At 39.4% G+C, this 27,405-nt stretch overlaps 1 protein-coding gene across 3 annotated transcripts in view; it reads left to right on the forward strand.

The window, feature by feature from the left end:
• Nucleotides 1-27,057, forward strand: part of Enpp1 (ectonucleotide pyrophosphatase/phosphodiesterase 1) — a 64,345-nt gene extending 37,288 nt beyond the window's left edge. For all 3 annotated transcript variants that reach the window (XM_006986695.4, XM_076552622.1, XM_076552621.1), the window contains 19 exons: nucleotides 22-101; nucleotides 245-364; nucleotides 977-1,086; nucleotides 3,323-3,388; nucleotides 3,677-3,749; nucleotides 6,493-6,601; nucleotides 8,022-8,153; nucleotides 10,520-10,551; nucleotides 11,074-11,201; nucleotides 12,470-12,539; nucleotides 13,244-13,331; nucleotides 14,422-14,588; nucleotides 15,585-15,636; nucleotides 17,173-17,327; nucleotides 18,618-18,747; nucleotides 19,734-19,814; nucleotides 20,680-20,812; nucleotides 22,743-22,905; nucleotides 25,744-27,057. In XM_006986695.4, the coding sequence (XP_006986757.1) occupies nucleotides 22-101; nucleotides 245-364; nucleotides 977-1,086; nucleotides 3,323-3,388; nucleotides 3,677-3,749; nucleotides 6,493-6,601; nucleotides 8,022-8,153; nucleotides 10,520-10,551; nucleotides 11,074-11,201; nucleotides 12,470-12,539; nucleotides 13,244-13,331; nucleotides 14,422-14,588; nucleotides 15,585-15,636; nucleotides 17,173-17,327; nucleotides 18,618-18,747; nucleotides 19,734-19,814; nucleotides 20,680-20,812; nucleotides 22,743-22,905; nucleotides 25,744-25,914 (2,060 nt within the window). In that variant the 3' untranslated portion in view covers nucleotides 25,915-27,057. The remainder of the gene's footprint in view (nucleotides 1-21; nucleotides 102-244; nucleotides 365-976; nucleotides 1,087-3,322; nucleotides 3,389-3,676; nucleotides 3,750-6,492; nucleotides 6,602-8,021; nucleotides 8,154-10,519; nucleotides 10,552-11,073; nucleotides 11,202-12,469; nucleotides 12,540-13,243; nucleotides 13,332-14,421; nucleotides 14,589-15,584; nucleotides 15,637-17,172; nucleotides 17,328-18,617; nucleotides 18,748-19,733; nucleotides 19,815-20,679; nucleotides 20,813-22,742; nucleotides 22,906-25,743) is intronic.
• The last annotated feature ends 348 nt before the right edge of the window (nucleotides 27,058-27,405 follow it).

A 27,405-nucleotide genomic window follows, 5' to 3' on the forward strand; every position in this document is an offset into this window, starting at 1 on the left:
TTTTTTTGTTTTTCTATCTAGAAAAGTGTGGAACATACACTAAAAACATGAGGCCTGTATACCCTACAAAAACGTTTCCCAATCATTATAGCATCGTCACAGTGAGTGGGCATTTTACCTTTTTGTGTTCATATCAGGAGGATGTAATTGAAGCATTGTTCAATAGAATAATTCAACCTCAGATTAGGATGAAATCATTGGTTTTGCAATGTGAGCTCTAATCTGCAATCGATCTTTGTCTTAGGGACTTTATCCAGAATCCCACGGCATAATCGACAACAAGATGTATGATCCCAAAATGAATGCTTCTTTCTCACTTAAAAGTAAAGAGAAATTCAACCCTTTGTGGTACAAAGGCGAGCCGGTAAGCTGTTTTTGTGGCTACTAAAATAGTTTATTATTCCTACTTATTTTAATCAGAAAAAATAAACTGATTCCCTAGGAATTTTAGCAATCTATTTGATCTCCTTGTTCCTCTGGTCATTCTTCTGTAGGGTAGGTGAATGTAGATACTCAGGCATATGTACGATTGCACAGTTTAAGAGAAGTTTACTTTAGAGATAGATTTGGGTTATACTGTCTTTTTTTTTTTCCTAGTTTGAGTCTTCTCTCTTGTAGCTGTTCAGCATGATAACTTTTATTATTATTTACTTTTATATGCTTATGGTGCATACTGTGATAATGTGATGTGTGTACACACCATATAATGATCAAACCAGTGTAGTTCATATTTTCAGCTTCTCAAATATCTAACTTTTTAAATAATGTGAAGGAATGCTAAGGGGATAGAAATGATAACTACCATGGTTTGATAGTATACTTCATATACACGATAATTGCTGGGAACTTATTGACCTTGAAAACATTGTATCATCAGAGAAGAATGCATTGGTATTGCTCCCTGACTCTCCAGAGGTTAATGTTTCTCTCCAGAGGTTAAGTTCATCTCCGAACTTTCTTCCATTCTCTTCCCCAGATTTGGGTCACAGCTAATCATCAGCAGGTCAAGTCTGGCACATACTTCTGGCCAGGATCAGATGTGAAAATCGATGGAATTCTACCAGATATCTACAAAGTGTATAATGGGTAGGTGTAGATGAACTTTTCCTGTGTTTTGTGATTATATTTCTTATATCTTATATTTCTTATACTTATATTTATCTTATACCCTTTTTATTGAGTCCTGAGTTCCAACATTTGAATGACACTGTGAAGTAAAGATCTTTAATGTAGCTAGAGTTTTCCGCCTTGCCCACAGTCAGGACAAATCTTTGTCACCCACCAGTCCCACAGCCGCTCAGACCCAACCAAGTAAAAACAGAGACTTATATTGCTTACAAACTGTATGGCCGTGGCAGGCTTCTTGCTAACTGTGCTTATAGCTTAAGTTAATCCATTTCCATAAATCTATACCTTGCCACGTGGCTGGTGGCTTACCGGCATCTTCACATGCTGCTGGTCATGGCAGCGGCTGCAGTCAGTCCTTCTGCCTTCCTGTCCTTTTATTTCTCCTCTCTGTTAGTCCCGCCTATCCTTCCTGCCTAGCCACAGCCGATCAGGTTTTATTTATTGATCAATCAGAACAACTTGACATACAGACCATCCCCCAGCACAGCCAAGTGCAGACCATCTCAGACACCTGCACTCAGGCCCATGGTCCTAATCATCCTCTATGCGGACCTGCTGGGTAACGCCACAAAGAACCCAAGAAGGGCTCCCACAGGACATACAGAACATCCCACAGCACTTTAAGATGGGAACTTTTTTTTTTACAGAGTTTTAGGTGGATGATAAATAGAAAGTAAAATCAGACCAACATTTTGTAGAAATGCTGACAAAATAAGTTCAGATCCTTGGGCAGTGATTAAAAGAATGAGTCAATACTGGGCATGTTGGTACAAGACTCATCTAATTCAAGTAGCTAGGAACTGAGGCAGGGTGGTTGTGAGTTTCAGGCCAGCCTAGGTCATAGAGTGGGATCAAGGCCACCCTATGTGAATTCAAGGCCATCCTGAGTTTCATAATCAGCTTCTGTTTCAAATAAAACAAATTTTAAAAAAAGTTGAAAGAAGGAAGGAAGGAGAGAGGGAGGGAGGAGGAGAGAGAGAGAGAGAGAGAGAGAGAGAGTGAGAGAGGTCACAGGGGAAATAGTTCTGAGCATAGAGGAACTGCATATTTTAATTCTAGGAAGTAAAAGAATAAGAGAAGGAAGGGATGGATGCATTAAAGATGACATAGGTAGGAGCTACTGCATGGTGGGATCTGGAACATTGTTTAAGAGAAGATTGTCGCATCTTTGTATTTCCATTTCTAAATTACTTCAGTATATTTACACTCTAATATAAGGGCCTATTAGCATAGACTCTCTGGTTTTCAAAATCATACAAACATTTTAAGGAAGACTTTTTTTGGTTGATTTTAGCAAAACTACCAGAATAGCTTCTTTTATACTTTTGAAATGTATGATGAAAGAGCAATACACTATACCTGAGCGTGTTAAAAGTGTTCACCAATCCCAGACTAGGGAAGGATGGTGTGTCTTTGGTCGTCTCCTGCTGCTCTGTGTTTTGTATGGTTCACAGAAGCAGAGAGTGCCATCTGTTCCTCGTGCTATTGCTTGCCATGGCTTTCATCTCCTAGATCGAGATGGTCAGTGAGATGTCATGAGCTAACCTTCCCACTAGCCTGGGTGAACCCGCAGATTAGTGAGGAATAGACTAGATTTCCAAGATGTAGGAAAGGGCACAGCTGATTGTATGGGGGAGGAAGGCTTCTGAAGGACTGTATTAACAAAATCCAGGGTTCAGAGGAAGCAGTACTGATTTGGTTAAAGGGAAGTTGCCTGGAGGACTGAAATCTGTCCTCTCTATGTCTGGTTCCCAGTCACCAGTGAGCAAGTCCTCTGAGGCATCAGTTTTCCATGTGACCATGACTGTCCTCAACTGAACATATAATACCTCAAAAGAAGACAAGAAACAATTTTAAAACTCAATCACAACATTTATTTTTCTGTTTAAAATTAAATTCTGGTCCTCATTAGAAAAGCAAATTTAAGTTTGAAAATAACACCTTTTGGGGGGCAGGGTCTGTGGGGCAGGATCTTTCTATACTCCAGCCTGACCTCAAACCACAGTATTTCTACATTATTTTCCTGAGTGCTGGAATTACAGGATGGCAAATAAATCTCAAGTAATTTCAAATGCAATAGTTGTCTCGGCTTGTTTTGGCTACACTTATTATTATTTCCAATGAGGAAAGTATTTACATTTGACATACAGTTATTGCAGATTTGTTTTAATTTGCTCGTCTTTAATTTTATTAGGTCAGTACCATTTGAAGATAGAATTTTAGCTGTTCTTCGCTGGCTACAGCTTCCTAGCTCGGAAAGGTATGTCGACAGTTTCTGGTACAAAGCCTCCTTTGTTTTATAGACATCATGTGCTTCTAACAAACAGACCAAAACTGCTGTTTGCTCTGATGTGTTATATCCAAAGAAACTGAACAATTACAGCTTCATTTTTGAAGAATCACAAGCCTGTAAATAATTCCTCAGAATTTTAGTAATGTTACCGCAGTGCTGTAGGATTTTTAATCAGGATCAACTGTTGAATTATTATTTCCATTCTGTTTTTCAATGTGTTCGTAAAATATTACATTTTGATACTGTTTGATTTAGACCACACTTTTACACTCTGTATTTAGAAGAACCAGATTCCTCAGGGCATTCACACGGACCTGTCAGCAGTGAGGTAAGTTCATTCTTATCTGTATATATGAAAGATTCGTTAAGCTTAGTGTCCTTGGAGTGGGCTTCTAGAACATTTTGTAAGGTACTGTGATTTCTGGAAAGTAAAATGCTATGGTTTATGGAAAGAGGAATATTACACAAATGTCCACTTAACCAGCCAAAGAGAACAATTTAACCAAAATAAGAGCAGAGAGAACTGGCAGTGCTTACATTTTTATAGTGCTAAATCGAACTGTTGGACTAAGTTGTGTATTTTCAATTCTGAAAATTTTTTTTTCAAGACAGGGTTTCTCTGTGTAGCTTTGATTGTACTGGAACTTGCCCTGTAGACCAGGCTGGTCTGTAACTCAGAGATCTGCCTGCCTCTGCATCCCGAGTGCTGGGATCAAAGCCGTGTACCACTACCACCAGCACCTGTCTTTTCAATTTGGAATCTTATCCACTCTGTATCCTCTCTCTTTGCCCTCAAACTTGAGTCTTTAAAGTATCCAAGACTCCAGATTTCTATGGAGATATCTGGTAGTGAGTGTCATAGCAGAAACAGCTTCTCATCATTCTTCGGAGCTACTTTCCTGCCTGGAGCCATGCTTCTAACAGAGTCAGGACTTGAAAGGATGGAAGACACCATCAAAAGTACAGAACCAGGCAAACAATCATTATTTATGTCAGTTACTGTGACTCTAGAGATGGGAACTAGTAGCCTAGGGAGTAAAGGCCATAATGTGTTTTGTTTGACCAGACAGAGTTTAGGAACTTAGCCAGTTCCTGGCCACATTCAGCGTGGTTTAAAACAGCACGTAACTGTTTTCAGAGTTCGCCTCACCGTGCCATTTGACATCATGGAGTACAGGAGGCATTAGCACCCAAGGTGACCTGAGCTTCTCCCTTGTGCTTCCGTGTTCTGTTTCCTTCTGATATATGAATTCGTATCTATAGCCTAAGACATGAATAGAAATAGAAACTCAGGACTTGGGAATCCTGTTGGGCCCAATAAGAGGGGGGTGTTGTCTAATCATCTCTTGCCTAGTAATGAGTCTGGAAGACAGACTACAAACCCACACTCTTCTTAGCAGATAAGCCTGTACCCCCATATTCATGCTAGTTCCTTGCCCACGTGACCAAGGCTGGATAGTCTGTGAGTCTCTAGGATCCTTCTCAGTGGTCTGGCATGTGCATTGTGAACTCTGTTTTGGGTAGTCCTGTCTGTGTTGCTTAATGTAATATTGCTGAATGTAATAAGGATAGGCAGTGTTTTTTTTTCCCCCACTTGAATTACAACTGATGAACAGACCATCTTTCCTTGTGTTTCTGGCCCCGTGTCTGGCATGGAGTTGAATCCTTTGAAATAGCAGATACTATTTTGTGTTGCTTTCATATCAGGCAAAAGAGAGGGAAACTGGTCCTCAGCCAAGTCTGTTTCTGGCCTTTGTAGTCTTTCTACCAAAACATGTGTCCTGCAGCTCCATGGCAGTAAGCAGCCTCACTGTACCTTGCTTTAACTTTGTCGTCAGTAAAGCACACAATGCTCCTTGCTAGAGGCAGGGTTATGAAGAAGCGTGACCAGAGCTTGGCCATATCACAGTAGGTCTAGAGAAACTCATCTTTTCTTCTCATAGTTGTTGCTGTAGTTTGGACAATTGACTAGTCAGTGTGATTTTTATTATTTTAATCATTAATTTTTATTATTTCGCTGATACCTAAGGCCCATGACAAGGTCAGTTTGGCTAAAAAAAATGTTTATTAGGACATATGGTTAAGATTGGTGCAACCCTTTCTGATTTGCTCATTTTCCTGTTTTTCTGATGTGTTCTTATTCAGGATGGAGCCCACTACTTTTCAAATCATATTCATCAACTTGTAAACTCTATTTAATGCTCTTTGTATAACTGGCACCTCAAAAGCACCTTAATATTTAAAATTTAGAATTCATGTTGTTTGGCTGTCTTCCTGTGAGTGGAGGACCATGTTAAGGGAGCTTGTCTCATATTAAACTGAGATGTACAAGCTCTAAGTGAAGAATAGTACAGAAAATACAGGCAAGACTTCCTTTGTAAGGTGAGAAGAAAAGAAAATGCCAGAAATCAGCCTAAACAAACTATTATCGCTTCCATAGCCTTGGAATATCAATGTACAAAAGAAATAAGGAGTTCTATTGCTGAGGGTCTAAGTCTCTTTTTTAAAAGTACATAGCACTAGATGGAGCGTTTAAGAATTAACTTTAACCCCTTTGAGAATCAGGAACCATTGTGCTCATACAGTGACTATTTAATTGACTAAAAAGTTCAAGAAGAAATTGATAGTGAAAAGTGAAATGCTAACTAAGACTGCATTGATTTATGGCCAGACACTACAGACTTGAGCAAGTATTATTCTGGTTTAACTGAGTCTAGTCTGAGTTTGATACTTGGATCTCAGGGAGGAACCAGTTAATGAAGGAGCCCCAGAGTATATGGTTGTGTAAATATAAAATCTGGACCATGTTATTCTTAATGATTGGCAGATTTTTATGATCTTGACCAGTATTGGTCTAATGTGCATTTATCATAGTTTATTGATGCTTCAGTGCCCTTTCCTCCCTCCCTCTCCCTCCCTCCCTCCTTCCTTCTTTCCCTCCCTCCCTCCCTCCCTCCCTCCCTCCCTCCCTCCCTCCCTCCCTCCCTCCCTCGTTCCTTTCAGTAGACTGTGAATTTGTAGAAATAGCATTAGTGTGGAGTGCATCACACAAGGCTGCTTCCCATTCCTAGGTCATCAAGGCCTTGCAGAAGGTTGACCGAATGGTTGGCATGCTGATGGATGGCCTGAAGTACCTGAGCTTGGACAGGTGCCTGAACCTCATCCTCATTTCAGACCATGGTAACCTGACTTCATTCATTTGCTCTATAGATGAACCAGTGTTTTTTAAAAGGTGGCTTGATTGATTCTTGTTTCATTATTTCTACTGAATGTTATGGGTAATACATCTTTTAAAAATACGGTTTCTTATGAATAGTTTTTAGGGAAGACACACTAAATATAAAATATGAGTAAAGCATAAAATTAAAGAAACTTGTGAACACACCAGCCATACTCTGTCTAATTTCTGCATTAAGAAAATCCTACACCAGAATTTAAAGTGTTAATAGCCTCCAGCATAAAATTTAACTTTAGCTGGGACACTTTCTTATGTATTTCTTCAATTTGTTTTAGCATGGTAAATCTGACTTTGGAGGTGGTAAATATTACTTTTATTTGTTTCTCACAATATAGTTTATTGACAGTTTTAATTTAATTAATTATTTGCATGCTTACACATGCACCACAGTGTGCTTGTGGAGGTCAAAGGGCAACTTTAGAGAGTCAGGCTTTCCTTCCACCAGGGGTTCTGAGCTGAACTATGTCAGTGGTCCCCAAAATGCAGCTTTTGTGATACATGATTATACACAACTTTGGGACTACAGAAAACTATCCATGCAAGAAAATAGAAACTAGGTTCTGCTTTCTTTTGCTAATATCGCTTGTTTTTTTTACTTCAGAAATAGTTAGAGAGCTCTCTTTGGAAACAATCTTAACATATTGTATGTTTAGGGATCTCATGCTTCAGACATATACTCCAGTTTAATATGAGGTGATTTGGGGTAAATTGCCCTCTTCGACTGTGGTAAGACATCATAATTTATTCACATGGTGATTACATAATTTGTCAATAAGAAGGAACACTCAAATTAAAATTAAAATTTGGGGATGAAGGAACAGGAAAATATATTAAAAATTTGGAGGGATGGCTCAGCCATTAATAGTGTTAACTGCTCATACAGAGGACCTGGATTCTGTTTCCAGCACTCACATCAGGAGACTTATAACCACATGTAACTCCAGTTCAAGGATTCAATATCCTCTGGCTTCCTCCACATACATGTAATATATATATAGGCATACACACATAAACATAAATATAGTGAAATATAGTGAAAAATATGAAGTTGTGCATCTAGCTGACATTTTGTGTCTTATCAGATGTCCAACTGTTATGAGCACTGAATTCTATGTGTATATAATCAATTAAATTCTGGAAGTATTGAGTGGCCAAGGCAAACAGAGCTCTGTGAGATCGAGGCCAGTCTGGTCTCCATAATGAGTTCCAGGAACAACATAGAGAGACCCTCTCTCAAAACAAAACAAAACAGACAAACAATAACAACAAAGAAACAAAAACAAACTCTGGAAGTGAAAGAAGGCTTTATGTGTTGCTTTCTTTAGTCATGTTTCAACATGTTCTGTGGTTTACTTCTCCCAGGCATGGAACAAGGCAGTTGTAAGAAGTATGTGTACCTGAATAAGTATTTGGGGGATGTGAACAATGTTAAAGTTGTCTATGGACCTGCTGCTCGACTGAGACCCACTGACGTTCCAGAGAAATACTATTCGTGTAAGTGGAACTGTTTGCTACCATTCGACAACACTGGTGAACATGCATTGCCCTACATCAGTGTATGTCAGCCCTAGGAAAGCATGATTAAATCTCCACGCAGAGATTCTGTGCTTAAGGGAGTTTTATCGGAGTGAAGATAGCTTTACCACTTTACCAATTTTATATTCTTGGACTAAACATTATTTGGTGATCTTAATATAATTTCATATGACAATTTATGCTTTATTTACTAAGTTTTATACACTGCTTATAGGAAAAACCCAGCTATGTTTTTAAAGGTTAGATAATGGTTTTCTTCAAAAATTTCCCAAAGCAATAGCATGCATCTTTTACACAGAGTAAGACCAGTGATTTCATCTTCTCTCCTGACCACATGGGAACACAAACTGCCAAGGCATGATTAAAGATATTTATTATTGCCAGGTAGTGGTGGTGCATGCCTTTAATCCCAGCACTCTGGAGGCAGAGACAGATAGATCTCTGAGTTCAAGGCCAGCCTGGTCTACAAAATTGCATACACACAAAGATCCTTATTCTGCAGATCAAGCTTACTTCTGTCTTTTACATCTACTGCCCCCCCTTTGGTTTACATCTTTGGTTTTGTTTATCTTTTTGATATAATTATTTTTGTAATGGAAAATATAAATATATCAGAATTATCAAAATTGGGTTAGGTTTGGACTCTGCAATGAAATAAATTTCAGTAGAGATGGTTGAATATTAATGAAGAAAAATATATTTCACTGCAAGAAAATTTTTGTGCAGATATATGCAAACCAGGGGCTCCATATTCAAAAAACAAGAAATTTTTGTTTTCTTGTTTTTTTTTTTTTAATTTGGAAAAGTAATACAACCATATCCAGAGGTTCCATGGAAGTCCCTTAACCCAACCCATTGTGGATTAAAAGGAAAGAAAAGAATAAAAGGAAAAAGGTGTTCAAGCATGTTCAGATATTATTATCATTATTCTTTAAGTAATACAGTCTAATAACTAGCTGTAGTTCACTTGCATTGCAAGGCATTGTCAGTAATGCAGGGATGATTTAAAATACACAGAAAGGTCATGTAAGTTATATGCAAAGACTGCATTGTTTTGTAGGAGACTCAGCATTTGACCATGCTAGTATCTCTGGGAAGGCCCTAGAGACACTGCTCGTGGATACTGAGGGGTGACTGTGAATGGTTAATAACCTGTTAGAAAACATGTAGCTGACATTCCTGGGTGACATTTGGCATGGAATGGCTGAGATTAGCATATATCGACTGACATTCCTGAGTGGTGTTTGGCATGTGGTTGAGCTTTAGCTACAGCTTCATTCCAGTTAGGGCTCCAAATTTCCCAAAGTAAAGCAAAAGCTGTATATTGATTCATCTGTCTACATACAATATGGATTCTTTTTTCTGGGTAATTTTTTCAGATTTATGTAGAACCAAATAGAGAAGTCAAGGAAAATTTAGAAATCTGGACTGTTACTAATATGTAGCACGGAGTTCACTAGGCGAATCGAATGACCTTACCTTTACACTCAGCTTTTACACCAATCTACGTGCTCACTCCTTTGTGTTGGTTTTATTTGGAAATTCTAGAACTGTCATTGCATTGTGAAATATACAAAGAGAAAAAAAAAGTTGTTTCCTTCTCTACATCACAACTCATTTCTTCTCCTTAGAGCCAACTTGTTATGTTTGGAATATGTCTTCCTAAGTATTTTCTATAATGTATCGAAAACATATGTTTTTATTATTACATAGTAAAGTTATACTAGATCTAAATGGATGGATATACAGATAGATATTTGTATAGATGAGTGTATGGATGAATAAATAAGCACATGTAGATGAATGGGCAAGCATATGGATGCACAGATGGATGAGTAGATAGATAATGTACTAGTGTTCTTTTTATGTACCAACGTGACACCATTTCTTGGCCATCATTACAGAGAGCTATCTAAGGATTTGTCTATCCTTTGCAGTGGCCAAGCAGTGATATAATGAATGAGCTGTTTGAAATAAGCTTTGGGGGCTGGTGATAATGCTCCACTGGCAGAGAGCTTGCTTAATTTCATGAAACCCCAAGTTTGATCCCTAGTGCCACATGGACTGGGCATGGTGACACATGCCTTTAGTCCCAGAGTTGTGAGCCAGAGGATTAGGAATTCAAAGACATTCTCCACTAGCTACATAATGAGTTTGAGGCCAGCCTGGGATACATGAGACCCTGTTTTACTCAAAAAAGGCAAGAAAAATATGCTTTGGTATTTTGTTGATGAGTTTGAGTGTAACAATATAATATCTTGTATCATTTGTATTTTTAATTGTAATATATCATTAGCTATTAATTCTTTTGCTTGCCCCTTTAGTTAATTATGAAGGCCTCGTGAAAAATCTTTCTGTGAGTATCTTAATTTTTTCATTAGTTATTGCTATTTTGGGTAATGTACATGCCAGGGCATGGTGTCCTGCTGAACTGCACATCCTCAGACTTGTTTTTTATTTCGTTTATACTACATACCTATTTTAAAAATACGTTTTTGTCTGAGTGTTGAGTTTTGTATATATTATATTTCATATTTGATACACTTTAAGTATTAAAGTCTTTTTAGAGTTGTATTTAACAGGGCATGTGAACTAAGTATATCAGTTGTAACTCCGCTGTAGCCTAGTGACACTCTAAGAGTCCTAGGACTCTTGCTCAGGAGTAATTATAACACCCTATGAAAGTGTCAACTACCATTCAAATTCTGTAGCTAGCAAGAACCCTTAGTTTCCTACCAGCACCTGTGTGTTCCTGACTGGCAGGTAAAATGTTTGTGAATAAAGCCTATCTGAAGTTAAGGCATTTTTCAAGAGGTATTTATGCCCAGATGATGAGAGAATAACAGTTTTTTTTTCCCTTCTTCTTCTGCAACATCAGTGCCGGGAGCCAAACCAACACTTTAGGCCGTACCTGAAACACTTCTTACCCAAGCGCTTGCACTTTGCTAAAAGTGACAGGATCGAGCCCCTGACCTTCTATTTGGACCCTCAGTGGCAACTTGCGTTGTAAGTTCCGTAAACATCCTGGGCATGCTCAGCCTGCTCTAGTATCCGTTCAAGGTGAAGACTGGCCCCTTTCTAACATACATGTAGGATGTTTTTCTGCTCTAACTTTCTAAACATTTTGAATTGGATAATTCTGTGAACTGCTCAGTTCATTACAGGAAATTTGACAGGACCCTGAACTTGTTTCCAGCTTTCTTTCTCAACTTAGGACAGCTGAAAATGTTTCTAGACATTGCTAAACATCTCCTGGGGGGAGATGATCAGTTCTACCTAAGAACCATTGCTCTGGCTGCTCACATCCATGTTGATTGTTTCTAATGATCTCCATTAATGTGTTACCACTTACCAATGTGTCTCTTCTATACAATAGTCATTTCTAACAACCCTTCCAAGGCCGCCAGTTGTGAAAGCGCTTTATAACAAGCAAGTATCTTTATTATATGTAGCTGCTCTTTTTGATTTTCTTATACTAACCCATCAAGAAACCTCAGCTTGTTGGGGTACTCACTAAAATATTTGGATGATTAATATTGTTCATATCCTAATACTTAACCATTAAATCTTTTGGTAGTCACCCATAAAACCATTCATTAATCGTGACAATTCCCCTGACAAACAATACCTAAGCAGTGAACCACAGTTCTGTCACTGCAGTCTCATTCTCGCCACCCTATTAGAGAGCTGGGCAGTTAGTCCAGAAGATGCATGGTGAGCCAATCATTACCCTCGGGAGGTTTGGTATATAGTGACGATTTAAATACTATAGATGAGGGGTGGGGATATAGCTCAGTGTTAAAGTGCTTGCCTAGGATATTCAAGGCCATTGGTTCAATCCCCATTAACTCCAATAACAACAAAATACTACGTCTGAGCATTATTATAAGCCTCATTATTGATTGAGATTTTACAAATGACCTACAGGAGAAGTTGCAACCCGGCAGAATAGAGACAAATGGCATTTTTTTTTCTTTTGCAGTCACAGCTGCACAGTTAGCATTCTAAGCTCCTTCCATCTCTATGCTAAGATTTAGTCACCTCTGTCTTTTGTTTCATGAACAAATCAGCTCTAAATGATATAGTATAAAGGATAATACCCAGGAGTTTCCTACCCAGGTGGTTTTATTTGCTTTAAGTTAATTTAACAATTTAACAATTGCCACTTGTTCTTTATGAACAAAAATAGTGGTGTGGTTGAAGTTTTGTTTAATGACTAGAATTACATTACTCATTTATTATAATTTATAATATAATATTATGTCACAATTTAGGAATCCGTCAGAAAGGAAATACTGTGGAAGTGGATTTCATGGCTCTGACAATCTGTTTTCAAATATGCAAGTGAGTAAACCTGTTATACTCCACCAGTAGGATTGACCTGAAAAAGTCAGATAAATGAAAGGCTGTTTGTAAAAACCCAGACTGGACATATAGTGAGTGAGACAGTTGCTGAGCTTTTTTCCTGTGGGAGGAATTAAGGAACTTGTTAGTAGTTTGTATTCATGTTTCCATGGACATGGGCTTTACTGACCTCTTTCCTAAGTGTCTAATGTTCATTTTGAACATATCTGTGATCTATGAACTACTTGGGTTCATGGTAAAATGTCAGTGATTTGATTGATGAGAGGATATCATGATTATGGTCTGAAAGGAGGCGACACCTGGCATTTGGCACTGTGACATTTTTCTGAATCTAGTTGTAATAATGACCAAATTTTCTCTCTGTAGCACTGTGTGAAGTGGGCAGGGTGAAGTGTTTGTCCCATACCATAGATGGGGAAAAAAAAAGAATCGTCTTTCATTCTGTTCTGATCATCAAGCCAAAGATTGTAGTAAAAATAAATGTCCTAGGTCTCTTTAAGTTATATATACAATTAAAGTTAAAACAATATCCAAGGCTGCCCACTGGGCGTGGGGTTTCAATTACATACATGTATGTGTATATATGTACATATATGTGTGCAGTGCAGACACTATAAAATTTTGATCAGCTACACGAATAACTGAGTTAAACTGACAAGCTTTAACATTTCTGGTGAATCCAGGCTCTCTTTGTTGCCTATGGACCTGCATTCAAACACGGCGCTGAGGTCGACTCCTTCGAAAATATTGAAGTCTATAACTTAATGTGTGGTAAGCATGAGCAGCACATTCCTTCTGCAGACAGGTGGGGTAGGGCACACACTTGGCACCTCTGCAGGCACGCTAGTGCAGTGGGAGAAGATACTTCCGTTTCCGTGTTCCTTTCCCTGACTGAGAGCCACGGGAAGGCTATGCAGAGCATGTCGCCCTGATGACGTGCCTGTTCCATTTACACAGCTCGTGGTAAAACACTCAGAGCCTGAGGCTTAATTTTAGGACATTTGACTCAGCCGTGATGGAAACCACTGAAGAGTACGGGGCAGCGAAAGGTTTCCAGAAGGTGTGGTGTCTGTGATGTTAATGCTAGTTGAATGGATGGCACCGTCAATAGACATAACGGGAGAGCCACAATGGGTACCCGCCTGCTAGATCCATGACTTCTGAATTGGTGTATTGTGGGATCCAATGCCGTTGGCCTCGGTGGACATCCGCATTCATGTGCCCACATTTAACACATAGACCCACACATACACATGGTTAAAAATAAAAGAAGACAGGGCTTCCCTATAGAGTCCATGGCTGTCCTGGAACTCACTGTATAGACCAGGCTAGCCTCAAACTCAGAGATCTGCCTGCTTCTGCCTCCTGAGTGCTGAGGTTAAAGGTGTGAGGCATGTGCAACCGTGTCAGGCTAAAATAAATCTTAAATTAAAAGTTGAGGAATTGTGGTATAGTGCTGTGTCAGTATTAGAACACCACATTTGGGGTGGAGAGATGACTCTCTAGTTCTTCCAAATGACTCAGATTCAGTTTCCAGAACCACATCAGGCAGCTGCAAGAGATCCAACGCCCTCTTCTGGTCTCCACAGGCACTTGCACTCACACACACACACACACACACACACACACACACACACACACACCTACAATTTTTAAAGAATAATAAAAAAACTTTATGTGGGTAAAGGAATCACAGATTTCTATAGCTCAAAGCTAAGTATGTTCTCTCTTCATTCTAATTAAATAGTAAGAGAATCAGATACATTGGATTTAAAACAATAAAATGAAACTCATGGTACAAATCAATTTGTTTGATCTTGAAACTTCCAGTTAACTCTTTACCATTCTTGGAACTATGCAGATTTGTTGGGTTTGACCCCAGCTCCTAATAATGGAAGTCATGGCAGTCTTAACCACCTTTTAAAGACACCCATTTACATCCCAAGTCTTCCCCAAGAAGAGAGCTTCCTGGATTTATGTCCAATCAAATCACCATCCAATAACCTCGGCTGCATGTGTAACTCCTGGGTAGGTATAACTGCAATGCTTAACAGCACTGGTGTGTGTGTGTGTGTGTGTGTGTGTGTGTGTGTGTGTGTGTGTGTGTGTGTGTGTGTAGAAATTGCTACAGAGACAGCTAAGATGAAATTAAAATGTAGAAGTTGGATATAACACAGTTATTAAACATCTGTATGTTTATTATGAAATCTAAAAACATATGCATACCATTTATTAGACATCTCCCCATCTAGCTTTTGTATTTTTAGCTGTTCTTAATCTCTTGGTATTGGGATCCCTTGCGGGTGTGGTGAATTCTAGAGGATTCCTTGAGCAGAGTAAACCCATCTTATTGAATGTTCCTAAAATACAGCCCAGCATAGTGCAAATTTGAGGGAGGAGATGTTTTTGTTCATATGGATATAATACTCGATGTTCCATTTTCATTCATTGTAACTGTCCTAGTCACAGTGCCAATGTCCTTGTTGTAAGAATGTAAAAGTACCCAGTAGTTCCTGAACCAAATGAGCAACATTCATAAAGTTAGTAGATGGAGTTTATTTTACACTTTCTCTTGTTTTACTTAGACCTGGAGTAGAGATGAGAGCTGTAAAGCAGATTTATAGTTTTTCATGGCCTCAGATAATTTTGTCCTATTCTAACTGTTATGGGTCCCCTTTCACCCTCCTCTTTTTTTTTTTTTTTTTGGTTTTTCGAGACAGGGTTTCTCTGTGTAGCTTTGCGCCTTTCCTGGAGCTCACTTGGTAGCCCAGGCTGGCCTCGAACTCACAGAGATCCACCTGGCTCTGCCTCCCGAGTGCTGGGATTAAAGGCGTGCGCCACCACCGCCCGGCTCACCCTCCTCTTTTTAAAGAAGGAAGACCTCTGACTTACACAACACTCTGTAAATGGATTTTGTTGTTGTTCTTCTTTTTCCTTGGCTTAGTCAATGTTACAGAAATGCTACAGTACAGAATTAAAGCATGTCTCTTAATCCTTAAAAATCATTTTATGAACCTCTTTTAGATTACGTCAATTGTGGACTTTGAGAAACACTTTAACCTGACCCTGGAAAATGGTAAGGCATGCATGTTACACTTGGATCTGAAATCTGGAAGTCACAGAGAGTTGTTGCAGAGGTGGAGTAGGGTGGGGAGGTAGGGGATTCTTTACAAAGAATTAATAAAGTAAGGAAATGAGGAGCTGTTTGATGAGACATAATTTTCTTTGTCAGTCTAGCCTGTTAGTCATAGTGCAAGAAATGCCATTTTACACTGGAAAGGTGTGCACCTTGTTTTGTGAAATTTTGAAATTTTTTTGTAGGTTTATAGGAAGGTTTAGACTTCCATTTAAAATACCTGGTAAATGTCTGGCTCCTTAATATAGGTTTATTTATCTATCTACAGTTACTTCCTCATAATTTTTATTGAAGGTTATGATTTTGTAGGCAACAGAGGCAACATTTCATAATTGTGGCCTGGATGCTCAGAGTTACTTTGTGGCAACCTCTGATCTTTCAATGATTTGACTGGTATTTTTCCTTGCTGGAACAAAGTGGTCAGTTCTGCATTGATCCTGACTTGAGCTGGTCTATGTGAGATCACTCTTGTAACTCTTGGGGTTTGAGCAATCTTTTCCCCAAGGTAGTATAACGTGTGGCAAAGGCTGACAATTTGAGACCTGGGGTGAGCTGAGCTTGTGGGCTCAGGAGCAACACGATAAGGAAAGTGTTTATTCTCTGCAAGCTGCCGTCGCCTCATCTGTGGAACATGTCGGGGACCTACTTCACAGGTGTAGGAGATATAAGAAACAGAGAATGAAAATAATTCCGCAAAGCCCCTGACATTTAGGAAAAAGCCAGCAAGCCGTTGTCTACAGTGTCCTTATTTCAGCCCCTTGTTCTTAAGCGTTCCCTTCAAATATCCACATATGTTTTCTTCGCCTACTAATTACTTAGTGAAGAGTAGGTAATTAACATAATATTAAAGAATTTCAGGGCTGGAGAGATGGCTCAGCCGTTAAAGGCTAGGCTCACAACCAAAAATATGAAGAATTTCAGGGGACCTGTGATGCAGTTAAGTTGGTAGAGCTCTTGCCAACATGCTTGAAGTCCTGGGTTCAGTCTTCCAGCACCACATAAAATTAGGCATGGTGCCATATTCCTATAATGCCACCACTCAGGAGGTATAAGCAGGATGATCAGGAGTTCAAGGTCAACCTTGGTCACACTGACTTTGAGACCCATCTGAGCTACCTGAGACTGTCTGAAAAAGATTGTGTGTGTGTGTGTGTGTGTGTGTGTGTGTGTGTGTGTGTGTGTGTATGTGTGTGTGTGTGTGTGTGTGTGTGTGTGCGTAGGGTAAGTCCTGGCTAACTAGAATTTCTAGTAATTTAAGGTAGTGTCCTCTTGTGATACTTTGGCAGAACATTGATATTCCAGTAAAAAAGTAAAGTTTTTGTGTGTGGTTCTGTACTTTGCAGTGTTTGTGATGTTTTCTACAGTTGAAAGCTAATTTCTCCATATGTCTCAAAAGAGGAGAGGGTTGGATGAGTGTTCCATTGTATAGTACCCAATAACATAAAGTGTGGTTTTCTTTTCCCTTTATGACTGCAGCAGAGGCTATTGACTTTAATACCGTACCACATGGAAGGCCCCAGTTTCTGCAGAAGAAACACAGTGTCTGTCTTCTTTATCAGCAACACTTTATGAGTGGATACAGCCAGGACCTCCTCATGCCACTCTGGACATCTTACACCTTCCTCAGTAATGCAAGTATCTGTCACCTCTTGCACTGTGTTGAAAGCAACTTACTTGTGTTAATCTATTGCCTCTTCCTGAAGGAAGAGAGTACTGAACAGAGAGTCCAGAAAGTTAGAGGGAAGTTTTAGGTCTACTACTATTTATCTGTGTGGCTCTGAGAATACACTCTTCAGTGGCTGGTTTTCCTTTATCCTCTTTGACCTCCTATTTTTAATATTGTGTGACTCTGATTTACAATCTAAGGAAATCAGATTGGCAATCAGTCACAATTATTCTTTTGTAAATACGTGGCTGTCTGAGTACATGGATTGTATTCAACTGACCACATCTAAGGAGATCTTGAGAGCTCAGCCCTGTCACTGCCTCCCATCTGCCTGAGGATCCCAGCCCAGACCAGGAGGCATTTACTTCCTCTCTCTGCTCCTACCAACAACAGAACGGTGGGACCTTGAAAACAGCATGTGCAAATATCCCAGAATAAGACTACTATTTCACTCACTCCAGCCCCATGGTACTTAGATGGAAGAGGAATTATAAAGGAAATGTGGGTGATGGGTAAGACATCAAGATGCCTTCAGGGATTGAAGAGAGCTCCATTGAGGGAAGCAGTTAGACTTAATAAATGAACTTAGTGTTAAGCTCTCTGAGACTGCTAAATAAAAAGATAGGGATATGTATATATGCATATCATTTCTATTAAAATGTTTATTTTATTATTATGAAAAATTTCTTGAGCATTTAAAAAAAATTTTGAAGGTTACCTTCAGTCACTTTCCTCCCTTTGTAGCATGTAGCACTCGCCATGTTTGGTGAACACCAGCTTTATTGATACTTATGACCTTTATTTGTGATGGTCATTGATTCTGCTTGAATTTTGATTATTTTTTAATCTAAGAAAAGCTATGTGAAGTCACATTCATTATGACCCCCGAGGGCTTCACCTTGGTTCTCAGTGGCTTCTCCTCCCTCTCTCAGCAACTTTTAGCTGTACTTTTGGATATGGAAGATGGCGCAGATTTCTAGAAATCGAAATGTTATTTCCTACAATGCCTAAAACTGAATAAATAAAGCACGAAGCCATCACAGCCGAAGATATGTGCATGTATAGGGATTTATAGTCTTACCACCGTAGAGAGTATTTGTGCTTCAGTTAGAGAGCATCTGTAGACAGATGGGAAGCTGGAGAAGAAGGCTGTGACTCCACGCCTGGGCAACACCGTTCGCCTTTAATTCATTCATTAGCTTTCTTCACTGCTCCATGTCGGATACCTGCTGACTCTTCACTATTTGTTCTTCAGGACTCTCTCTCGACAGATGACTTTTCCAATTGCTTATACCAGGACCTTCGGATTCCTTTTAGTCCCACCCATAAATGTTCCTTTTATAAAAACAATTCCAAGCTAAGTTATGGGTTCCTCACTCCGCCAAGTAAGTACCTCCCCACCTCTGCCTCATGGCTTTCCCTTTACTTAGCTTCTGTCTTTGCTTACTTACAAATCTCTCATGGGTCTGAGGACGTGATTCACTGCTGAAGAACTTGCCTAGCATGTCCCTGGGTCAGAGTGGCAGCACCAAATTAAAAATATCAACAATGAAAATAATAAAATAAATTAGTGAGAAATACCTTCCAAGGATTCTGCGGCACTGTGCGGAGGAGGCTTTTTATTTACTAGTGAAAATTATACGTTAGGAACATACTCGGGAAAGCATTACGTTGGTCTAAGGCTTGAATGTATATTTATTGTGTGTTGGCGGAGTAATTGACCTGGTGCAAATACTTCAGGTAGATGACTCATTGGGAGTGAAAGGCTGCATCTGGATCTTAGGAAGGGCGCACACACAGCTTGGTTACAATGAAGGTGATTGGTGAAGGAAGCAGGTGAAGGAGGAGCTTTCATAGCTTGCTACAGAGCCTCTAGAATGGCCCTTGGGAAGGCATGGCTCCATTTCTAAAGTGACAGATTTGTATGCTAATGAGAAGACTCTTTAAAGCCAGCCTTAAAAGGCAAAACTCAAAAGGTACCAGATGCCCAAGCCCTCCGCTTCCAGTTCAGCCCCCAGTAAGTGTCTGCAGGCAAAACTTGGCTGTGGGTCCTAGCTCAAGGCATCCTTATGTGGCACCTGGGGCAGACCCGTGGGGTTGTTTTCTCTGGGTGGGACTTTCTTACTTTAATTTGTGTCTCTTTGGTAAAAGATCGGCACAAAGCAATGAGTTTACATTTTTAATTTTCTAAGGAACTCGGCCAAATGTACTGCGTTTTCCTTCTCCTAGACCGGGGGCAGGTTTAACAGGCTTGAGGTGACACTCAGTTCATTTTTAAAAATGCTTCTCTCTCCACCACAAGAAATTGCAAAATGTTATCTGTGCTGTATGAAAGAGTTCTTTTCTTTCTTTTTCTTTTCTTTTTTTCTAGGACTAAATAGAATTTCAAATCAAATATATTCTGAAGCGTTGCTTACTTCTAATACAGTGCCAATGTATCAGAGTTTTCAAGGTAAAGACCTTTAACGATGGTTTCAGTATATGTAGATTTAATTGATATGTAATAGGATATATGGACGATGGTTTCAGTATATGTAGATTTAGTTGATAGGGAATAGGATTTATGGTTTTGATTAAATGTGCACTTATCAAATACATTCTTCAAAGTTTAACTCTGAATGTACTTGAACACAAAAAAAGTTCTATATAGTCTAGTATCTGTTTGCTTTGTATTTAAATATTAGAAACATTTTTGGCAAAAAAAAAAAAAATGTGTAAGGTTTGCCCTCTAAAGTAACCTAGTGAGTATAATAAACTAATAAATCAACTTTCAGTATGGTTCTTTATTTAAGTAAGTTTGTGAAATTATTTTTATTTTTAAAATGACTAGATTTCATGGCATCCTTGACCATTTTAGTATCTGATGTCTGTGAGAGTAAAGAAGCATTTCTACTTAGACTTATGATCAAGAATATCAAAATATGCCATTTGTAAGGACACCTCTATTTAGATTTTTGCGTGTGACACATGTATATTTTCAGAGGACAAATTCAGATATCAGTAGTGAGTCTAAATCATTGTTGCTGGTGCATCAGTGCTTAATGGTTAAGACACGCGGTCATGACTTCAGCTCAAGACACGTGTTTCCAAATACTGAGACAGAGTTGAATCGAGTGTTTGCCCTTCAGGCTCCTCCCAAGCCTCAAAGTGAATAGTGGAGGAATTTGGACTTGACACTAAAACCGGAGCCAACACTGACCGAGTCTCTAGTTATCATCGGAAAGACTAACTTCGCTCTGTGGGGTTAGCCGCTTCCACACGGCGGCGTGGCCCGTCGCCGTGCTTTTGGAACTGGAGCACCTTCTCTTTTCTTGCAGTCATATGGCGGTACCTCCATGACACCCTGCTGCAAAGGTACTCCAAAGAGAGGAACGGCGTCAATGTCGTCAGCGGTCCCGTGTTTGACTTTGATTATGATGGACGCTATGATTCCTTGGAGACCCTGAAACGGTACGGACGCATTTCAGTCCTAAAAGTCGTCCTCGAGGGGGCTTTTCATCCACTCAGGAAGTCCTTTTCTGTACCGCACAATTCACGTGCTCATAGGAGACTTTTTTTTTTTAAATCACCCAGGAGCCTTTGACATCTTTATGATGCATTTCAATATATTACTCAGTTTTCAATCAAATAATTTTTTTTTCAGTGAAGTAAGTCATGTCTCCTCCATCTGATTCAGTAGAGCAGTTCATGAGCACTTTATGAATGCTAACCCCGGTTCAAGATCTCTGTGTGGCTCAGTGTAATCGATGGTCAGTTAGAAGCCTAGGCTGAGAATGATACCGGTACAGTGACGGAAGTCCAGAGTGGAGGAATGAGAAGGGTCACAAAAGCATAGTGCCTCACATCTGATGGCCTTGAGTTAACAACACAGCACAGAGCCATCTCATTGGATGGCAGGGAAGGAACCACCGTCTTGAAGACGCTATCATTGGAGCTGGTTTTATAAAATGAGAATGGAGAATATTTTATAACCTGGTTGATGCTTTTTGAGTCTTATGTGGGAACGATGTGTAGGGAAGGGGTCAAACCCTGCACAAGTGAGACAAGTGTCTGCCACTGAGCACCATGCTTACCCTGGTTGATCTTTATTAAAGCAGCAACTGAACCCCATTTTCTAAAGAAAATTTGCTCCTACAGACAGATACTAAAGACTCTACTGAGATTTTCCCCTCACAGAGAACTCTCTTACTGTCCCATGATAAAACTGGGAGTATGTCAACTTGTAAAATATATAGTTTTTAACAGTGTCTACTATTTTGGATTTTTGTTTGTTTGTGTGTTTGTTTGTTTTGAGATGGGGTTTCTCTATGTAGTCCTAGCTGTTCTGGAACTCACCATGTAGACCAGGCTGGCCTTAAAGTCACAGAGATCCATCTGCCTCTGTGTCCCTAGTGCCAGGATTAAAGGTGTGTGTGCTACCACACCCAGCCAATTTTGCTGTGTCTATCGAGACAGATTTTTTTTTTTTTTTACGTAGCTGGCCTGTAAGCCATGTTGTAGAGGGTGTAGAAGAGAACGTATATGTCTCCCACTAACAGCTTTAGCCAGAACTCTCATTTTCAATCTGTTTTACATGTTATGACTGTACACGGGATCATCTTTGAAAAATAGTGATGTTACTACCTTAAGTTTTGAAAGATGCTCAACAAATAAGTCTAGGGTTAAAACAGAGGCTACAGTCTTAATGACAGGCTGTGGTTAGTTAGATTTTTTTTCTTTTTTGTTAAAGTTTGGGGATAAAATAGAAATTCAGTCAAAGGGGTGGAGAGCTCATGACATGTCCTCTCTGAAAGGACTGGAAGAAGACACTTTGGTCCATTATCTGTAACTGTGTGGAAGACAAGGACCATAAATGTTGATCTAGAGTTAGAATATTGGTTATAAGAGTTCAAAGATGAATATATGTGTGTAAATATGTATATATATATATGTATACATGCATATATATATTTACTGTCTGAATATTCTTTAGGTAGAAATGGAAAAAAACTAATTTCAATAGAAAAAAGTTATTTGAATATTCTAATTATTAGCATCAATCTTTTGGAATATTAAGACATCATGATTATTTAACTTCTTATAACATGCTTATTTAACTGAATTTGAATTTTAGATATGTTTGATTAAAAGCAAGTCCTACTGAAGTGCTTATTAAAAGAAAGATAGATATTTCTTTTCTTTCTTTCTCCCCCCACCCCCCGAGACAGGGTTTCTCTGTGTAGCTTTGCGCTTTTCCTGGAACTCTCTCTGCAGCCCAGGCTGGCCTCGAACTCACAGAGATCCGCCTACCTCTGCCTCTTGAGTGCTGGGATTAAAGGCATGCGCCACCACTGCCTGGCTAGATATTTCTTAGTGAGAATGTATATTGCATGTTTTACAGAAACAGAAAAGTCATCCGCAGTCAAGAAGTTCTGATTCCAACTCACTTCTTCATTGTACTCACCTGTTGCAAACAGTCCTATGAGATCCCCTTAGAGTGCACAGACTTAGATTCTTCAGCCTTCATTCTGCCTCACCGGCCTGATCACATTGAGAGCTGTCCGGTAAGTAGCCTTCCTTTCCTCCCTCACACATTGACATGTAGTGCGTGTGCCTTACATTGCTCCAGAAGAAACACAACTCTGGAGTGTATATGAGCTTTAGAATTGCATGATGGTGTTAAATGTGGTCCTTGTTTTTTACTATATATTTATTAGAGACCATGTATGGTGTGTGTATGTGTGTGTGTGTGTGTGTGTGTGTGTGTGTGTGTGTGTGCATACGCGTGCACGTTTATCTGTGGGCATGCATGTCTTGGTGCATCATGCATGTCGAGGCCTATGGATATGTGTGAGGAGTCCTCTTCTTCCACCATGTGGGATTCAGGGATCGAACTCAGGTTGTCAAGCTTGGTGACAAGTCCATCTCAGTGGTCCTTAAATCGATCTTTGAAAATGACACATCTTTGCAGAAGACCACCTTGTTCTTAAAAACATTAAAATTTTCGTCAGAAACTTCTCCTATGGCCTAGTTGCTAAAGTCTAGATTGATTTGTGATAGGGATATTCTTGGATTCTAAGACTAGACTTATAATTCCACTCTTATTAATTAGTTTTAAAGTTGTAATCAGACAGCATTAAAATAAGCCTCTATATGTAACATTATGAGAGTCTTTCCTATCCAATTTTTTTGGAACAATTGTTTACATTCATTGTTTCTTTTCCTTGAGAGATTAAATTGCCATTAAATACATCAGTTGTCCTTTATGTTTTAAAGGCCCATAGGAATAATGTAATAAGTATTAAAGATTAAGTATATTCTGGAACAAATAACTGAAACATCAATACAGTGACTTAAGTGAGTGGGCATTTTTTTCCTATGACAGGAAGTTTAGTGGTATATAGTCTTGGTGCAATGCTGTGAGTTGGTGATATCATCTGGAACCCAGGCCATTCCTCTCTTCTGTCCTATCACACCTAGCATGTGGCTTTGGCCCACATGAACTCAAAAATAGTTCCTGATTTTTAGATTTCACATTTTAATTCTGCACCAGGCCGCTAAAATAAAAGGGCCCACCCCCAATTTACCCTTTCATCAAAATGATACTGAGTGGTGTGAGTCAAACGCTGAATCTCTCTTCTACTCTACCATTCCTTTGTTGATGGAAACATTGATTTCAATTCTTTAATGGCGCCACACTTAAAAGATGCTAAATATTGGATCTGAGCCAGAAAAAGGGTTATTTTAAGGCATGCCACACATACTTCTATTTTACCTCTGAAGGAGTGACTAAAGATTAGTTTCATTAGCCAGAAGAAACAGACTCTGTATGTCTACTTGTTACCCATTCCTATGAATGTTGGAAGACATGCAAACTACCCACTGATGAGGCGTTCACAGATTTAGCTGCTCTTCTCAAAGCCAAAGTAAGGGTTGTGGCAGAGAGAGGACTGAGTATTAGGCAGTGGAAAATTGAAGCTTAATGGGAAATGGGAGGTTGCTGATCTGCTTTGTATGGGAAAAGTCTGTCTGTGATTTTTCAGCTAATAAGTCCCAAGAATGCATGGGGCTTTTAAAACAATTACATTTATTTATAATGTAGGTGTGCACTTGTGTGTGTGTGCAAACACCACGTGGATCTGAGAGAACAACTTTCAGGAGTTGGTTCTTTCCTTCTCCCATGTTTGTCCTGAGAGTGAAACTTGTGCAGCCAAGTTAGGCAGCAAGGGCCTCTACTGCTAAGCCACCTTACCGGCCCTATAGGCTTTTCAATATATGTCTATGATGGTTTCCCAAGGCCATTTTCAGAAATGCTTATGGCATAAGGATGTATGATTTCTGTCCACATTATCTGATTTAACCATGATCTCTACTTTCATTTTCCAGGAAACGCCCCTTTGGTTCTTTCCTGATCTCATATTCTCTAGGTCTTTACTCTCTTCAGAAATGAAATTGCATTTTTCGTATTCCCAACACCATTTTCATGCAGCCATAAAGATAACATATTCCTATGGAAACTAGTGGTCATGTAATAATACAGTTGCTCACATTTTTATGTTTGATCCTTAAAACCACCCTAGCAAAGGGCCAGGAGTGATGGTTCAATAGTTAAGAACACTGGCTACTTTTCCAGTGGCCCTCGGTTGGATTTGTATCATCCACATGGCAGATAGCGACCGTCTGTAACTCTAGTTTCAGGAGATCTGATGATCTTGTCTGTTGTGGTGCACAGATATGCATGCAGGCAAAACACCCATACATATAAAATTTGAAAATAAATAAATAAATAAACCACTCTAGAAGAATATGGTAAAGGAGTACAAACTCACTTGTCAAGTAGTTTTCCTATACAGCAGTCATACAACCAGAACTTGTATCCACATTTTTTTTCTCCCATTTTCTTCTCTACCATGCTCTCTCTCTCTGTATATATATATAGTTTTCATTTTCATGTTTGGTTTTTTTGTTTGTTTGTTTGTTTGGTGTTTCAAGATAGGGTTTGACTGTGTAGCCCTGGCTGTCCTGGAACTTTCTCTGTAGACCAGGCTGGCCTCAGACTCAGAGATCCGCCTGCCTCTGTCTCCTGAATGCTGGGATTAAAGGTGTGTTCCACCACTGCCTAGCTTTCTGTTATTTTTTAAGCCCCCAGGAATGCAACCATCTGTTCCCAGTTTCCTTTTTTCCCCCTCAAATTTGATACATCTCATTTAACAGACGTGTATGTTGTATGTACTGGAAATTATGCTATTCAAAAATGTGGATCATGCCTAAAATGGATCCTATGGCTTATCATCTCACAGCTCCAAAAGTCCTTAGTGACTCGGCCGGAAAGAGGGGGATCTTATTGGGAAAATGGACTGAGTGCTCTCTGGTGACACTTCTTCATTTTTCCAACCTTCTAGCATGGGAAGCAGGATTCTTCATGGATTGAGGAGTTGCTGGCATTGCACAGAGCACGGGTCAGGGATGTCGAACTCATCACTGGACTCAGCTTCTACCATAAAAGACCAGAGCCAGTTTCAGACCTGTTGAGGTTGAAAACACATCTGCCAATCTTTAGCCAAGAAGACTGATTTTTTTTTTAATTAAAAAAAATGCACCATACATCTTTTTTTGAGAGAATCTTACGTTTTATACAGTCCTCTACACTTTTGCATTGTTTGGAAACTGTCACCTGGAGTTAAAACTGGGAATCCTTTGTGATGCCTACTCTGGGCCCATGGTATGACACTCAGCACATCAGCAGGGTGTTCCTGTCCTGTCTCATGCAGATTTCCTGTGCAAGGATTAAATGCTTTATTAACACACACCGGGAGTAAAGACACTTCACATTTGGAAGTGCTCTTGGGACTCTTTTAAAGGAGAAGGGGCAGTGAGCATGGTCTGGGGACCTGGTGTTGGAATCTTATTATTTGTAATAAAACTAAGTAAAGGACTGGGGTAGTCCGTGCCACATTAAAAAATAGAAAGTGGTTCTGAATTCATTTTAACTTGGAGTTTCAGTTTTAACTAAACATTTTTTGAGGTCCCATTTCTGTCTTTTCTGTCTCCTCCGCCAAAAGCCAAATCATTAGTCTCATGCTTTTAAAACAAATTGTGATGGGATCTCTTCAGATTTAGTGACTTTGACAAATTGGACTTGGATGGAAAATTTGTGAGTTGAATATGTCTAGCTATTATAAAAATTGGACTCTACGTTTGTACACACACAAAGATAATCCCTATCATCTTCACTAGAAATAAACAAATACTGAAAACAGCCCCCAAAGTGATTTTTCTCAGGCCATTTAAAAGTGGGTGAAACTTTAGAGGACTCACTGGCACTTGCAAAGTGAGTTTTCCTCACTGAGAAGAGTGTTTTCCTCAGCACAAGGGGCCCCGCCAGCAGGAGAAGGGCTTCTTTGCCTGGCTTAGCTCTTCGGTTTGAAGTTGTACTGTGGCTCTGAAAAGACTGCGTCCTCACCCATCACTTAGCATCTTCACTGTGGACATGGCAATAAGTAACTCAATGAAGGTGATTTCTCCTCGGCATTGATGGTGCCCTTGTTCCAACCTGTGAACTTTCAAAGGCTGCGTTTCCTGGGTCCATTTTTGGTATAATATTAGTCTGCCAAGGATTTTCATACATCCTTCTTAGGATAATCATTCTTTGTGTCATCCACAAAGGTGTTTCAAAAATAAAACTTGTAACCCGAATTTACTTAATAACTTAGAAAGTGTCGTTTTATTTTAGCTCACATTCTCCTAAACTCTTGTGTGTGCATTTTTCAGTCTGCTCTTCCCATGGTCAGGTTTAGTATCTTCTGTCATTGTGTCTAATGTTTTGTTTGTCTTTGTTTTGCCTTTTATCTTATCCATTCTGCTGTTGAAACTTCCCGTTGGTTTTAAACATGTTTATTTGTTTTTTTCTATTTGCTGAGACTATTTTTCAGTTCCATTGAAAATCAACATTTTCATTTGTTTGGTGTGTGTTTACAATGGCTTCTTGAAGCATTTTTATGATGGCTGTTGTAAAGTCCTCTTTGGGTCATTCCAACATCTCCGATGTCACTGTTTGCATCATT

The sequence above is a fragment of the Peromyscus maniculatus genome, chromosome 16 (genome assembly GCF_049852395.1).
Source record: "Peromyscus maniculatus bairdii isolate BWxNUB_F1_BW_parent chromosome 16, HU_Pman_BW_mat_3.1, whole genome shotgun sequence".
NCBI classification, from domain to species: domain Eukaryota; kingdom Metazoa; phylum Chordata; class Mammalia; order Rodentia; family Cricetidae; genus Peromyscus; species Peromyscus maniculatus.